The following is a 16,690-nucleotide window of genomic DNA, read 5'->3' on the forward strand; positions in this document are numbered from 1 at the left end:
CCCTGGTGCAGATCAAAGGACCAGTGTTCACAGGTGAGTCGGAGCACAGCAGTGATGGGTACCATGGAAGAGCCACAGGACTAAGTCCATGCTTTCAGAGACAGACAGGCACTGGGACAGGCAGTGACAGAGAGGTCATGCCTGTCACGATGGCACATGCCTGTGATCCCAGCACTTAGGAAGGAGGACAGCTCACGCCATCCTTCGTTACAATGAGTCCGAGGCTAGTTTGGGTTGCATAAGACCCTGTCTCACAAACAGACTGCTTCTAGCACCTTAACTTTTCCCTACTTCAAAGTGGGAATGAAATGAAAACCTGGAAAGAAAGCCCCACGGAGACAAGGTCTACGGAGAAGGTGCAGACATTTTATTCTGACTTCTTAAAAGTTACCACAGAACTTCCACCTTCCAAAGGGTCAAATAAAAATAGACTTTGACAAATTAAAAAAGATACAATTTATCTACACAGTGGAATCAGCTAATGTTACCATATAAACAAACAGTGCAAACAGAAAGGCGGAAGCTGGGACTGGAGAGTCACCGAGGTCCACAGGAACCCAGGGCAACACTGCATATCAACACGGCACGGCCAGGAGGGCGGTGCTGGCTTTTCCGGAAGCTTTCTTGTCACCAAGGTCTACATCAAACTGTCACACGGCTGGCTGAGTCAAGCTAATGTCCATTCCAGCTGGAACTGCCTAACAAGGTCACATGCAGACAGCTCATAAAATACCGAACTCCCACAGCAGGACCAGGCAGCCACACAAATGCCCAGGTGCAGAAACAAGCCAGGAAAATTGCCTAGAGTCAACCTCAGGTGTCCCTCCGTGGAGCTGTGTTTGACAAGGTCCTGTGACACTGGGGGCAGGCCACTGAACTGTGGCAGGTGAGATACTGAGCTGCTGGTTCCAAGGGATATGCTATGGGCAAGGGGTCCAAGGCTTACAGTTAAGAGTTCACAAGCGGAAAAGCTGTTGTCTTTGGGCTTTTCTGGATAGGCAGGTTTAGGAGGAGGGACCAGGAACTGAGTGTCCTAGACAGGCATGGGCTCAAGCTGTAGGGTAGAAGCATCCACACCTTGTCTACTCTAGGCTAAGCTGATAGTGACAGCACACACACAGGACGGACCAACTGCGACCGGTCACCAGGGCTGGCCTGAAGGCTGCTACTCTGCAAACCCACCAGGCTGGGAAGACGACTCTGCAGTGTGTCATGCGTTTCTCTTGGTGTGGGCAACTGGTTTCCTTCTTGAAGGAGAATACCGTAGGGCAGGCACACAAGTCAGCCATAAAATGAAGCAGGCAGCCGGCCAAACACAACCCTGCTTAGCAGGGCTATTTCCAACTCCTTGTTGGGAGTTTCAATCCCTACCCCCACTTCACAAGTCAGAATCTGAAAAACAGATTGTTCTGGTAATAAGCAAATTGGGAAGAGGGCCAGGGTCGCAGTCAGCTGCAAAGATTCAAGGTAACCCTGACCGAGGTCGTGGAACAATTTCCCAAGTGCTGATCAGAAGACTCTGCCAGGCCCGGAGGCCCCAGTGCTAGAGGCCAGGCCCTGGCATGCACTCTCTCCAGCAACTTCCATGATTTAAAAGTATCTTAATGTGCTAGTTGGTGATGTTGGACACCTTTAATTCTAGCACTTACAAGGCAGAGGCAGGTGAATCTCTGAGTTCAAGGCTAGCCTGGTCTACAGAGTGAGTTCCAGGACAGTCAGGGCTACACAGAGAGACCCTGTCTCAAAAAAAAAAAAAAAAAAAAAAAAAAAAAAAAAAAAAAAAAAAAAAAAAAAAGAAAAAGAAAAGAAAAGAAAAAAGAAAAAAGAAAAAGAAAAAACCAGCATGGAATACAAATGAATGTCACCTGGTATCCAAAGAACACCTACCACAGGGCCTAGGTTGCAGGAAAATGAGTGCTGATGTCTCTACCTGGATGTTCACAGAGATGCCAACTCAGAGAGGACCAGCAGCCAGGGGAGAATGAAGCCATGAAAAACCAGTGAGGCACAAGGGACAAGAGCATCCCACTCCCTCCCCAGCCCTGAGACCAGCAGCTGCACAAGTTCCTCTTCAAGTCCTCAGTAAGAGAGCTGACTGGGGGGTGGCATGGGAGCAGGGTGTGAGCAGTGACCATGAGAGGAACCGAACCTTTGACTGGCCCTGGCTCAGAGCAGCCTGTTTGCCAGCTTGTAGAGCGATTCCAAATTCACTAGGGCTTGGGGTAGCAGTTCTGTCTAGGGGCTCCTCAATTTTGGTTAACTTTGGGAATGAGTCCAAGACAAAGCTGTGGCTGCACCACCAGGACGAGAGATGAAGGCTTAGAAAGTCCAGTAGTTGTGGGGAGGAATGAACTGAGGATGGATGGAGGGCATGTGTTCCCGGGAGACCAGGTGGAACTGGTGAATGGGGCTACTGAACGCTTCCAGCGAGGGGAGACCTGGGGTTTTAGTGCTCTGTGGGTCTGATTCAGGCCACAGGGCGAGAGCAGAGCACGTGCTCGCTCCTAGGAAACAGATGAGAAGAAATAGGCCAATGAAGAGGAGAGAACTCTAGTGTATCTGAGGTCCTGGGTTTGATCCTGGGCCTCCCCGAACATGGGCAACAGTTCTCAGGGCCCAATTCCGGAACTTAGTAATGAACGTGATACGCAAATAACATCCCAATGTTTGCCTCCGTCCACACCCCTCCCAGAAGGGTCCGGGCAACAGCCGGGCTCTCTGAGAAACAGCAACAGAGAAACACCAAGTGCCTACCCAGGACCCAGCCTGATTTCACCCTGACGTCTCTAGGGGAGCCTGGGGAACAGGAAACGGAAAATTCTTGTTGAGAAAGTTAGTAAGACCCCAACTTTCTGCTCAACACATCCCCCAAACCTCTGACCCCAATCTTCCAGGACTCCGGGCAAGTGGGTGACTGGGAGCCTTCATGCCAGCTGTGGGGGCCAGTGTGTGAGCAAGCCCCCTGCAGAGGTATCTCTGGGAGAATGGGCTGGCAGGTGGCAGCCGGGCTCAACTGTCAGAGGGTCTGGTAATGCTGCCGAAGCCGGGCCTGCAGGAACTCATACGTCAAGTTGTGTCGTGTGATGATCCCCACGATCTAGGACAAGGAGAAAACACCCAGGTCACCAGAGTGTCCAGCCCACCAGTAAGGGTGGGTGTGAGGAGAACGGTCCCTGCCATGTACCCCAGGATGTAGAGACAGAAAGAGAACTGGGACCCGGACAGTGTGAGGACATGACAGGGTTAGTGTGCTCATGGCACAGATTTCCTATTCTCAGGAAGCATGGGGATAGATGGAGCTGCACAAAAGGAACCAGCGGTCCTGAAGTGGGAGTGAAGTGGGAGCAGGGAGAGGGGGTAACTAAAGGGACCCCGCCCCTTTGGAAGAGCCCCTGCTTTCTCTCAACAATCTGTATGTGGTCCAGACTTTTAATATTTTTGGTTTGGTGGAGAGAGGGTTTTATTCACAACACAGCCCAGGCTGACCTTGAACTTGCCACCTTCCTGTGTGCTGTGCTGGGATTACAGGTGTGTGCCACAATGCCTGGCAGCACTAGCCTGTGTTTTATTTTGTGAACTTGTTTATGAATAAAGCTAGGCACATGCTCTACTGCTGAGCTGCACCTCAATGTGCATCTTGTCCTGTCTTAGAGTTTCTATTGCTGTGACAGAATGCCAAGGCCAAAAGTAAGTTGGGGAGGAAAGTTTATTTCAGCTACATTATAGACCATCACTGAGCAAAATCAGCACAGGAAGTCCAACAGGATAGGGACGTGGAGGCAGAAACCGATGCAGAGAACATGAAGGAGTGCTCTTTATCGACTCTTCATGACTTGCTCAGCCTGCTCGGTTATAGCACCCATGACCACCAGCCCAGGGATGGCGCCATTTACAATGGGATGGGCCCTCTCACATAAATCATTAACTAAGAAAATGTACTACAGCCCAATATGACGGAGGCATTTTCTCAATTCTGAGTCCCTATCCCTGAATGACTCTAGCTTTTATCAAGTTGATATAAAACTGGCTAACGTATATCCTTAAACAGGACACAAGCCAAGCCTGGTGGCACATACCTATAACAGCAGGGAGTCAAGAGGACTCCTCAAGTTCAAGGCCAGTCTGGGAAGGACGGAGGGAAGGCAGGTTGTCCCTTTGAAGAGGTACTACTTCCTCCCAGGGTCATTTTGGTGACATGTACTTAAGACCTTCCAAAGGGGACTAAAACTCAGCCAGATGGGGAGGACAGGGAAAAGGGAGCACACAGGCACGCCGCTCGACTGTGCACATGTGGAGCGCTGTGGCCCAAGGGCAGAGCACCTGCCTACGTGCAGCTGAGGTGAGCGCCTGCGGGAAAACCCACCGTGAATGACACAGAACCTGGGCACAGCAAAGTTGACAGGGCAGCGGCCTCAGCAGGGCAGGGGTCAGGGCAGGGGTCAGGGCAGGGGTCAGGGCTTACTTTTATTTTGTTTTCTTATTTTGCTACAATATAGTATAATAATATAACAATAGCTATGTAATTAAAAAATTAAACTGGGCCGGGCATGGTGGCGCACACCTTTAATCCCAGCACTCAGGAGGCAGAGGCAGGCGGGTCTCTTTGAGTTCGAGGCTGGCCTGGTCTACAGAGTGAGTTTCAGGATAGCCAAGGCTGTTACACAAAAAATCCTGTCTCAAAAAACCAAAAGAAAAAAAATAATAATAATAAGTTGGGCTGACAAGATGGCTCAGTGGGTAAATACTCTTACCATGCAAGCCTGGTGACCAGAGTTCAATTCCCAGAAGCCAACCCACTCAAGGTGGAATCAGAGAACCAACCCCACAAAGCTGTGCTCACATACCACACAAACGTAATTACCTCTGAAAAGAAGTGATGGAAGAGTCTGCGAAAGTGATCACTGGGTGTGCTACCTTTTAAAACCCTCTGAGAACTTCACCTTACATTCTATTAATGCTACACATGCCCCTAAGAGGCAGGAGGAGCCAAGGAACACAGGCTGGGAGGAAATGAGCCCTGGAGCAGAGACAAGAACAGGCAATGGAGGATGGACGGCAGACCACAGGGTGCCCCCTGCTGGACGGGTGCGACAGACATGCACATGGGGAAGAGTCAGGGTGAGAGGACAGACCAGAGGGAGCCAGGGACACGGCTCTCCCCCACCCAACTCACTCACCTCTCCCACTGCATTCACCACTGGCAAATGGCGCAGGCCCATGGTTCTGAACAGGTTGAAAACTTGGGAAACATGGGTGTTGGGGGAGACAGTGAATGGTGAAGGGTTCATATATGGGGTGACATCCTGCAGAGGAGAAAGCAAGAATCATCCACAGCCTGGGATAAGTATGGACAGAGCATGTGGGACAGCCCCGAGAGACAGCCCTCCTCACCACAATCATCCGGGGATTCAGCAGTGTGAGATCCAGGTCATGTATGTCTGGATACCTTGGATAGTCCTCGGCCATCTCAGCATAAGAAAGGCGTGGCTGGCTGGCACTCTGCAATTCCGACCAAAACAGTGTCCTTGCAACAAACAGCGGCCGCCAGGAGGGTCATTAACAGTCCCTCCCCAGCTATGCTGGAACCTTCCAGTCACAGGCCACCCAGGGACACACAGTACAACAGCCGCAGTGGGTGCTAAGGAGGGAGACAGCCCAATAGCAAACTGCTTCTAATGGATGAGAAATACGCTAACAGCAGTTGTGGGTTGATTTAGCACCCTAAAAACCAAAAGGAAGAGAAAGGATGGTGTGGGGGAGCTGACAGGAGGGGCACTTCTTCCATTAACACATGCAGGAAAGTCCACTTCCACCAGATTAAAACCCTGCAGTAAGTACTAAAGGCAGACATGGCAACATGCCTGTAATCCCAGCACGTGAATGCTGCAGACAGGATGAGGATCAGGCATTCACCCTCAGCTATCCTGTGAGGATCAGGCATTCACCCTCAGCTATCCTGGGAGGCAAAGACCAGGGCTCTATTAGATCCTGTCTCAACAAGAAAGCAAGCAAAAAGAAAAAGCCCTCAGATGTGAAAAGCTCACAGGCCAGCAGGCAGGAGACAGTGGACAAAAGGTGTCAAAGGCTGCACAAGGGACCAGTGGAGTCACCCAGCTCTCAGCTCCCTCAAGACCTCGGAGCTCACAAACAGCAAGTGGCCTATGAGGCCAAGCAGCCCACTCAAGAGCAGCTGTGCACACATCACACACACGCACAGAACCACCTCTCCCTCAACAGCAGGGCCTGACCCTGCTGCCTTCCTGCCTTCCAGGACACCAGGACCCAAGACTTACAGACTGACTTTCGGAATAGCACACGCCTCGGACGAGCAGGGTGACGAGCTGCGAGCGCAGGACCAGGCCGTGGAAGGTCAGCGGGCGGAAGCGCTCCTCCATGGTCCAGTCTTCACTCGGGGACTGGTCAGGGTATAGGTTGGGGTAGGGAGTGTATCTGTTACACAAAAACCAGATGCTGCCTCGTATACCCTCGGCAGGGTCACCTCTGCCACGTCCCATCATCTCCAGCAAGCTCGGGGGCTCACTCCCACCCACTGCGTCCAGGGTGCTCTGTCTGAAGGCTGGAGGCAGCCACTGCGAGGCCCTCACCTCCTCTCCAGCATCTGCTGCAGCAGGTCCTCCTTCTCTGCCGGCTCCTCTGAGGCCACATGCTCATCGCACACATTTCGAAGCTCGCTGGAAGGGTAAGACTTCATGGACTGGCCCCGCTTGCGCTGCTCACCGGCTCGGGTGAGGATACTGGATTTCTGAGGGGTGGGGAAGGGGGAGACAATGAGTCTTTAGAGGAGCCAAGACGGCAGTGCTGGGCACACAAACACAGGAGCGTCAACGGGATGTGATGATGGGCTAGCACTTTTCAGGGAGGTCTGCGAGCCTCTCAGAGGCAGGGCAGTCAGTCCTTGGACTTGACTATAACCCTGAGGCCTCACACACGATAGGTCAGCCTCACACACTGCACTACCCCCCCAACTCCACCGGCTCGAATGTGTCACTTGACCTCGACGGTCAGTCTGACTGGGTTTAGTGCTATCGAAGCTGTCTAAACTTCTAGGACAGGACCAGATCCCCGGGGCTTTGACTCGCAGACAGATGAAGAGGAGAAGCTGGGATCTAGCCGGGGGAAGCAGGTCACGGTTGTGTGTGTGCACGTGTGTCTGTGTTCTCGGGGCTCTCTCTTGTCCTGGCCCCTTCCTGTACTCTTCTGTCTGCTCTCTCTCCACCACGTTGCTGTTCCCCTCTGCAAACCTTCCCGGCCCTGACAGACAGACGCCTCTCAAACACAGGGCAAAAGAAATCCTTCTAAGTGGTTTTTTTATTTACTGTTTTGATTTTTCGAGACAGGGTTTCTCTGTGTAGCCTGGCTGTCCTGGCTCTCACTCTGTAGCCCAGGCAGGTCCTGAACTCCCAGAGACCCACCCGCCTCTGCCTCCCGAGCGCTGGGGTTACAGGCGTGCGCCGCCGCCGCCACCCGGCTTCTCTACGTGGTTTTATGCCACACACTATTTTGTCACAGGGACGCAAACTTCTCTACTGTGTCCAACCGCATAGTTTTCCCGCCTTAAGACTCCGCCTTCTCTCATTTGGGGAGGCGCACCTCAATTCTGCAGAGGGAAAACAACTTTTCTCTTACACTCTGTCTTGGAGGGACTGTTAACGTGTGTCTGCCCTTCCCAGACACCGAAGGCAATGGGTGGGCACAGAGTCTGTGTGAGGCAATGGACCTGGACTGAGCTGGTAGCTACCCAAGGGCAGAGACCAGCCAGTGCCCATTCCTCCTGGCGTCCCAAATGGCATTATGAAGCCAGCAGGGGCATCCCTAGAGCTCACAGCTTGGTCTGCAGCTTCGAGTCAATTTCCTTCTCACTCTTTTTGGCTGTGGTTTACTGGGACAAGGTTTCTCTCTATAGCCCAGGCTGGCCTGAAGCTCACAGTGATCCTTGTGCCTGGGCCTCCACTCTCTTAAGTAGGTCAGAGTTCATTTGTGTCAGCACCCTCCCTGATGCTTGTATATGGTAAATAATTAATATCAAGTCTGCTGACTTTAAAAGAGCCCACCTACCTGCTTCCTGCTGCCCAAATGAGCACATCCTCCAAGAAACCAGTGTCACCTGTGAGGGTGCTGCAGACCTTCCCTAGACTGACAGAGTCCGAGTCCAGCCAGCTTCACAGGCAGCCCTACAGTCTGAGTGCTGGGCCAGATGGCCCTTCCTCACTGGCCTTCCCTTTGGGGCCATTTTTTTTTTTTACCTTGAACTTGATGTTGTTGCTGATGAGCTGGTTGCCCTTCATGAACTCCTTCTCATTGCCCCGGTTCTCTGTGACCACTGGGAAGGCGTGGTGGACAGTGGTGCGCAGGATGCTCACCAGAGACTGGATGCGAGTGTGTGGGTAGACGTACGTCAGGTTGGGCTCCATGATGTCACTGGCTCTCAGCCTGTGCAGGAGGAAGCTAGAACAGCCTCAAAGAGACCACTGCCACTGGGGACAGGCTGGACTGGGGACAGGCTGGACTGGGGTCGGGCTGGACTGGGGACGGGCTGGACTGGGGACAGGCTGGACTGGGGTCAGGCTGGACTGGGGACAGGCTGGACTGGGGACAGGCTGGACTGGGGACAGGCTGGACTGGGGACAGGCTGGACTGGGGTCGGGCTGGACTGGGGACAGGCTGGACTGGGGACAGGCTGGACTGGGGACGGGCTGGACTGGGGTCAGGCTGGACTGGGGACGGGCTGGACTGGGGACAGGCTGGACTGGGGACAGGCTGGACTGGGGACAGGCTGGACTGGGGTCGGGATGGACTGGGGACGGGCTGGACTGGGGACAGGCTGGACTGGGGTCAGGCTGGACTGGGGACAGGCTGGACTGGGGTCAGGCTGGACTGGGGACAGGCTGGACTGGGGTCAGGCTGGACTGGGGACAGGCTGGACTGGGGTCAGGCTGGACTGGGGACAGGCTGGACTGGGGTCAGGCTGGACTGGGGTCAGGCTGGACTGGGGTCAGGCTGGACTGGGGACAGGCTGGATTGGGCAAAGCTGCCTCTCCATCTCCACCTGGGCCACTGGGGCCTCTTCTGACCGTCTCCAGTAGTTCCCCAAACTTCCACCGCCATGCCTGCTACACTGCTCCCCCTTTCCCCATGCCAGAGGACCCCTGTCACCTCTCCACGAACCCCTCCAGCTTTCCCAAGGGTTGGCCAGCCACTCCCTGAATGCCACATCACAAGCTATGTATCACTACTAATCACTAATTGTCTTGGAGTCACAGGGCGATTCTGGAGTCCTTTTTGACCAGGAGGGCAAGCCGGAGCCCACTGGTCAGTTCCAGCCCTGCACACTCATCCATGTCCGTTTTCCTACTGTAGGAAGGGCTGACAGGCTCACAATGCTGAAAATATTTGCTGAGGAAAGGCTGCTGACCCTGCATTAGCTCATAAGGCCTGCCTGATACACAGATAAGAGGTGGGACACCTGTGGATGCCCCACAGAGACAGTGTGGTGCTTGGTTAGGTGTGGGTAGGCCAGTGTCACTGCCGGGGCTTTGTGTGTTCCCGGTGTGAACATCTAGCCAAGGTAAAAGCTTGACCCAGTCCTCACCATTTACTTGGCCAGGACACTAAGAAGACAAATAACCACAAAGCAGCCTTGCCTCTGGGCCCCACCATGCCACCCAGCCTGACCTCCAGACTCCTAGCCAACTCAAGCTGCTCAACATCCCCAAACACACAGGGGACACGAATGGACTTTCTTCTAATCTGAGCAATGGGAGCTACTGTTTCCCACCCTGACAGGCTCTGCAGGCCCTGAGCTTAGAGACTTTGGTACAAGGACAAGTGAAGAGGCCAGCATCTTACTTGTCCATTTCCACCTCTGTCTCCCACTCCAGAAGAGGCACACCTCGCAGGCCGATGTGGATGTCATAAATGCCCTTATTGAAAAAGTCTCCGGTCCACTTGGCCACCTAGAACACAAAGCAGAGACCTGAAGACAGCCCTTGAGGCGAGTCCGGCCCTCGGCCTGCCAGCAGCCAGGGAAAGCGCTCACCATCAGAGTGATCATAATGGGAAGCCCGTATGTGATCTCATTGGTAGACTCGATCAGGATGACTGTGAGACTGATGGTCATCCTTACAACCCCACCCAGGAAAGCCGCCGCACCGATCAGGGCAAAGGTCCCGGAATAGATGTGGCCCAGTCCTATGTAGCTGATGACGAGAGAAACAGAACCAGATTAGACTCACATTGGTCCTGTGGGCTCACACACTTGTGAACATGGGCACACGCGCACACGTTACCACACTACCTTTTCAAGATGTTGGCAACTAAACGTCCAAAGGCTGCTCCACACAGCAGGGAAGGCACGAAGAGGCCACTGGGGACAGAGGTGCCGAAAGTCCAGCACGCCAGCAGGAAATAGAGGGCGAAGAATAAGGCCAAGGTGACGGGGCTGAAAGTCCCTGCAGGGTGAGAGCAGACTTGAGTCACACGAGCAGATGCCAGCACAGACCCAGAAGACTGTGTCGGGTCTCCAGGTCCTCTGCACCCAGCCTGGTCACACCATCAACAATGAGCTGACACCCACCCCGGGGGCGTGTGGTGTGTACACACTGACACTCACCATCCTGGTGGAAAAGCTGCAGGATGGCAGACTCCTGGGAGTTGAAGAAGAGCGTGGCCATGTCATTGTAGGTATCATTGGGACAGAAAAACGTCTTGATGGTTGAATTCACATCTTCTGATGTGGCCTGAGGAGGAGATGAAAAAGTCAATACAAAGGCACCAGACCGGGACATACAAGTTTTCAGTGATGTCTCCTAAGAGGTCAGACATCTGGCAGACAGCTTTCCCAACGGGAGGAGCTGGGGTCTAGCCGGGGGAAGTAGGTACACATCTACGTATGGGCACTGGGTGGCAGTGGACTATGATGCTGAGCTCTTGTATTTTGAATGGGGAGTGAAATAATCAGGGTGAGGGTGAATGATGCCTTCCTCATCCACTTTTTCTTTTTTCTTTTCTTTTCTTTCTTTCTTTTTTGTGAGATAGGGTTTCTCTGTGTATTCCTGACTGTTCTAGAACTCATTCTGTAGACCAGGCTGGCCTTGAACTCACAGAGATCCACCTGCCTCTGCCTCCCAAGTGCTGGGATTAAAGGCGTGTGCCACCACTGCCCAGCAATGCTTTGAAAAAGAATATTTGTGTACGTCTGTGTACGTGTGAGTGTGAGTGTAGGCACACAACTGCGGCAGCAGGCTGTGGAGGGCACATGACATTGAGCTGCGGGCTCTTACTCACAGCTGCACGTGCCAGACTAGCTGGCCCCCAACTTCCTGTCCACATCTCCCACCTTGCTGTAGCAGCACTGGGATTACAGATACAAGCTGCCAAGTCCAGCTTTATATGGGTTGTGGGGATCTGAACTCAGGTTCCTGGACTCGGACGGCAAGCGCTTTCCCCGCTGGGCCATCCCCACGACCTATTCACACTCATCACTAAGCACAGCTGCATCAGTCACCATGGACTTGTTTCCTCCTTAGTGCAGAATCTGAAGGGACGCAGCTAAGCACTCAGACGAGAGAGCGCCCTCTGTGGGCTGTGGGACGGTGATGCAGGTTAGAGACAAAGTGGTGGAGGCAGCAGGAGCCTAGGAAGCAGAGCCCAGGGGTCACTTGACCAAGAGCCCCAACACTGGTTCCGAATGAAGAAAACAATGCTTTATTCTGGATTTTCTGCAAAAGAACCCAACCTCAACACGAGCCTGACAGCAATGCCACGCTCCTGGCCGCTCTTCCTCCAACCCCACTACAAGAACACAAGCCAAACGAGGAAGACTAGAGTCTTTCCTAGTGTTCTAGGCTTCACATTCTTGACACCCTGTGTGAGCACGGGATTCTGGTGCCACCTGACTTAGGAGTAGAGGCAGGACATCTACAGATGGATGGCCCTTGATTTCTGGTTGGTGGTCAACAGCAGCTGGGCTTCATCCCACTGCTGTCCCTGTGAATATGGACACTGAGGATAAGGGATCACCCGGATTCTGCTCCACTAATGATGCTGCAAAGATGCCATCTGTGGACACAGTAACAACACTGGATGATGCTGTCTATACTCCTAGCAGGTGAACCCTGCCAGGCAATACAACAGGATGTGAACTCATTAGGAGGTAGGACAGCGCCCCCTGCTGGTAGGCAGAGAGACGAGTGGAGAGGAACAGTGGACAAAACTTGGCTATGGCTTAATAACTGACACATTCAGGGTTTCCCAGACCATGTCTGGGGGGACGCCAGCCCCCGAGGTTCTCTGAAAAAGGTCTTGAGGTCAGCTGCATGCACAAAATTAGACGGCTTCAACACTGACTCTGCCACTCTCCAAAGACATTGGGGAGGTCTTTAACTTAGGAAACTTTGCTTTCCCTCACCTATAAAATGGAATAATACCTTCCCCTTCATACTACATGTTACAGCTGAGGGATCCTGGTCAAGACCTCACTTTGCCTCCATCTTCTCACCTGAAAAATGGGGATACTATTGCCAGCCAGCACAGTGAAGAAGAATAAAAACGAAGAGCTCTGTGAGGTACTCGTTCGTGGAAGACCTGAGAGCCAGCGCTTTCTTTCTCTAGCGCTTGCTGGATGACCAGCCACCTCTTCTGGTTTGAGTTCAGTTCTTCAGGTTCACTCACTGAGCACTGTCTCTTGTTTCTCTTTTGTTAGTGTTCCACAACAAAACACATTTTGAAGTTTGGTGTCAGAAATGAAATGTCATAAATGAAATGGCCTGGGGAGTAACTGGGTGTCGGCAAACTTCCTCTTCTTTACAGTCACACAAAGTCTCTGTGGCGCCTTCTTTTGTCCCAGGCATCTGAAAGGTCACCCTTGCCTGGGGACATACAGATAGGCTGTTGCACGGGCCAGAAGAGGTCCTTGGCTACAGCTTGTTGACCTCTCATCTAAAACATTCTAGGGCTTCCCAGATTATTTCCTGGGGACTGAAGAGTCAGCCCTCCCAGACGGGCCCCCCAGGTTCTGACAGCTCTGGGCTGCTACTTGGAAACAAGAAGACAGATCCACACAGTGTTCAGCAGCTTCTTCCACCTTGGAGACCAAGCTACATGCTGCCTCTGGGACCACAGTGCACTCCCATGACCTCCTAAAGGCAGCAAAGGAGAAGTGCAGAAGAGGACACGTGCCAAGGAAAGCAGCCCCACAAGAGCCAGATGCTGGGGGTGTTAGCATCACCCCACGAGTGACTCTCATATCACAAAGGTGAGGTGGTGGGTGTCGTAGCCCTAGGCCAGTGTGTTCCTGCAGGCCAAGAGGGACAAGTGTAAACGGGGCATGGACAGAAGTGAACAGTTAGCTATGGAGCATGCTTCCCATGAGTGTGATTCCCTAGAGAAGAACAGCCAGAGTTCCTGACAATGTAGAAAAGACAGACGGCAACTGTGCACATCCCCTCAGGTAAAGCACATTCAGCTGCGGGCACTGAAGAGCAGGGCTCTAAAGAGACGCCCATTTCTGGATGGAGGAGAAAGGCACCAAGGTTGCGGGCTTACCTGGAGCTGGAATGAGCCATTGCCAGTTTGACTCGCAGAAGACATCTGTCGGCATTCTCCTAACACCATGGAGGCCACAAACACCACCACAGTGGTCACCAGGGACACCAAGAGGCTCTCTAAGACTCTAGAAAACAGAGCACGTCAAGATGCATCAAAAGATGTCTAGGCTTGAGGGTGCACAATTACCCTACCTGCCCCAACAACCCCCTCCCCATGGGGCAGGCCCAGCAGCCCTGGTCAGGGCACAGAATGCACTCCAGAGTTGCTCCATCTAGCTAGCTGCAGTAGAGGGCAGGCGGCCAGCTGAGGAGAGGAGCTATTGCACACACAGCATTTTCTCTAAAGAGCTAAATGGCTTTTCTTCTCTAAGTCCAGGGCAAGGGCAAATCATGACAGACAGCTCCTCAGCTGACCCTCCTGACCTTTGGTATGTGTGTTAGCAGCAGGTCAGAAGAGGGTGAGTCACCCAGTCACTCAGATATAAACTCGGCCTCAGCTTCTCTGGCCTTCACAGCGCGTATTTATGAGCATGTGTATAATCTCAGTCTCAGAGGAGAAATCAAACGGGTGTGGGAAGCAGGGTCTGTTCACAGGACCATCTTCCTTGGGAGAGATGGCCGCCCACAAGGGGCTAACTGCAGGTACCTGACGAGCTTAGGTTTCGGGTGCACGTTGCGCATACGATACTTTGCAAGCCTCTTGTTCAGACAGTTGAATGTGGCTCCCAGGAGGCCCCCAATGACCCCCATCACGACGAAGAAACCCAAATCCAGAGCTGTCCAGAGATGACATTTTTTATCAGAGTCAGAGCACTGAGAGAAGAAGGGGAGAAGGGAGAGAGAAAAACCAGAGTGGCCATGAGAGCAGGGAGGGAAAGGAACAGAGACAGACCAAGAACGGAATGCCTTGCTTCCCTGCTGAGGGTCCAGGCCACCCGGCCACACTGCTCACGGAGCAGCCCCCATACCTCTAGTTTCTACTTAAGAGCAAGTTTCAGGGTCAAGCAGAATATCCTGGGAGGAAGGGTAAGACATACCTTAAATTCACCGAAGTTCAGCAATCCGGGCAGCTGGAAGGAGCCCCAACTTCCAAACTGAATCCCAGAACGGAAGAAGTTGAGGTGAAGGCGGCAGACATGGAACAGAAGAGCTACAGAGCAGGTACCAAAAAAAAAAAAAAAACCCACCAGTGACATCACACCCTCTCCTCGACAGTCCTCTCACATTTCATTCATTCATTCATTCATTCATTCATTCACTCATTTACATATTTGTGTGTCTGTGGCGGTCAGAGGACAACCTGTGGGAGTCAGTCCTCTCCTTCCACCATGTGAGGTGTCAAGGGACCAACTCAGGTCTGGCATGGCAGCAAGTGCCCCTATCCACGGGACATCTGCCAGCCAGCCAGTCTCCAGTCCCTTGAAAACCCATCACTCCACCAGGGCAGAGATCTGTGAGTCTGAGGCTAGCCTGGTCTACACAGTGAGATCCTGTCTCAAAACCAAACCAAAACAATAACAAAACCAAACAAAGATCAAAAACCCATGGCTCCAGAAGGGGCCTTCCGAGGTGACTGGGTTCGGGGTTTAGGAAGCACCGCCAGGCCCTTCCTCGGAGAAGGCAGGCTTCGAGGCGGTGTCCCCACGGCTCTCCACCGCCCTCCACGCGTGCCTGATGCTCAGAGCTCCTCCTGGCCCTACCCCCAGGAGGAAGGAGGACACGACAGACGATCAAGTCACGGTGCTGCCGTCCTCCTCCCCAACAGACTCGCCCATTTTCAGGGCACAGGGTTCACAAGACCCAACAGCAGCCGTTTGTCACGGGATGGACAGCCGGGGGAGAGTGGGCTCGTGGGAAGAGCACAGAAGCCCTGTTTGGAGGTCAAGCTGCTATGACAGGGCAGTCCACGGAGGCAGCCTGCTGGCTCCAACAAGGACAGTGACGCGTTTCAAGGAATGTCCGGTACATTCCAGACTTGTGTGTGCTTGGGTCCAAGAGGTGGCTTCCATGGACAGTCTCCTTACCACTTTCCACGTGAGCCCCTGGTTCCAGAAAGACGAGCCCTCCTCCAGACTGAACAAGGTACCCCCTATGGGGGCCCCAAAAGCTGCAGCAACTCCAGCAGCCGCCCCTGCTGATACAAAGTCTCGCTTGTCTCTGAGGAGGGGAGAGGGAGAGAGCGCACTTGTTTATTTAAGAAAGAGTCTTCAGAACACTTCTTTACCCATGAACCTTTTCCCTCACAGCCCGTAAGTGTCAGGATCACAGGAGCAGGGTCCTGACAGGCAGTCATGGCTGCCTCTGAGCCACACACTCCCCACATACTTGAGTTTGAACGTGAAATACTCTCCAGTGTGTTCACGGCCATCCCCCTGAGGCACTACTGGAAGGCGGTGGAATTGGAGAAATGGAGCCCAGTCGGAGGATGTTAGGTCATTTGGAGTATACCACGGGGGTATTGGAACCCACCCCAAGCCACAAGATGAAGGACACTGAAACCTTCACAACTATGAGGGAAAATGAGCCTTTCCTTCTTTCAGGGGCCCAGCCCAGGTATTTGTTAGCCAGCACACTGCATCTCATTCCCTCAGGGCTGACAGCTTCCTCTGACCAGGAGCTCTCTGATCTGAATGGCTTTAGTCTAGGAACATGGAACAGGCTCCCAGTTCAGGGAACATCCAATGGTTGCTACTGAACCACGATCCCACCAAAACCAGAGCACTGGTGAGAATGGCGAGTGTAAGCAGAAAGCTATGCCTTGTGGGATACAAAGACGAAGATGTTCCATATGCTGCAAGGGGTGCCGGAGAGTGACACACAAACCCAGGGCTACCAAGTCTATGTGGCAGGGTGCCCTTCCCGGCTGGCTTTCAGTTCTGAGCCATCATCCTTGCCTGAAATGGCTCTTAGACAAATGGAAAGGACAAGAGCTTGGTCCTTTGTTTTCACCTCAGGAAAAAAGCACAGAGCCCTGCCTTTCCTGACAGCCAGGGGTCCCAGTGAGCCAGGCTAGCGTGGAGTGAGGGTGCTGCCGCGCCTCCCAAAGCTTACCTGTCACTGCGGAAGTAGGGGAAGTTGAACTGGATCTTCCGTAAGGAGATGCTCTGAAACTGAAATGGGGGAAA

General features: G+C 53.1%; 1 protein-coding gene across 1 annotated transcript in view; it reads right to left on the reverse strand.

Annotated features, from left to right (window-relative positions):
• Positions 1-1,789: 1,789 nt before the first annotated feature.
• The window catches only part of Clcn6 (chloride voltage-gated channel 6), a 39,090-nt gene continuing 24,189 nt past the window's right edge, over positions 1,790-16,690 (reverse strand). Inside the window, 16 exon segments of the mRNA XM_028893640.2 lie at positions 1,790-3,097; positions 5,178-5,303; positions 5,392-5,499; positions 6,294-6,450; positions 6,606-6,763; positions 8,265-8,451; positions 9,868-9,974; positions 10,058-10,217; positions 10,316-10,469; positions 10,631-10,757; positions 13,564-13,690; positions 14,212-14,378; positions 14,603-14,685; positions 14,688-14,715; positions 15,590-15,722; positions 16,617-16,675. Of these exon segments, the coding sequence (XP_028749473.1) occupies positions 3,017-3,097; positions 5,178-5,303; positions 5,392-5,499; positions 6,294-6,450; positions 6,606-6,763; positions 8,265-8,451; positions 9,868-9,974; positions 10,058-10,217; positions 10,316-10,469; positions 10,631-10,757; positions 13,564-13,690; positions 14,212-14,378; positions 14,603-14,685; positions 14,688-14,715; positions 15,590-15,722; positions 16,617-16,675 (1,962 nt within the window). The 3' untranslated portion in view covers positions 1,790-3,016.

Source organism: Peromyscus leucopus, chromosome 2, assembly GCF_004664715.2.
Source record: "Peromyscus leucopus breed LL Stock chromosome 2, UCI_PerLeu_2.1, whole genome shotgun sequence".
Classification (NCBI taxonomy): domain Eukaryota; kingdom Metazoa; phylum Chordata; class Mammalia; order Rodentia; family Cricetidae; genus Peromyscus; species Peromyscus leucopus.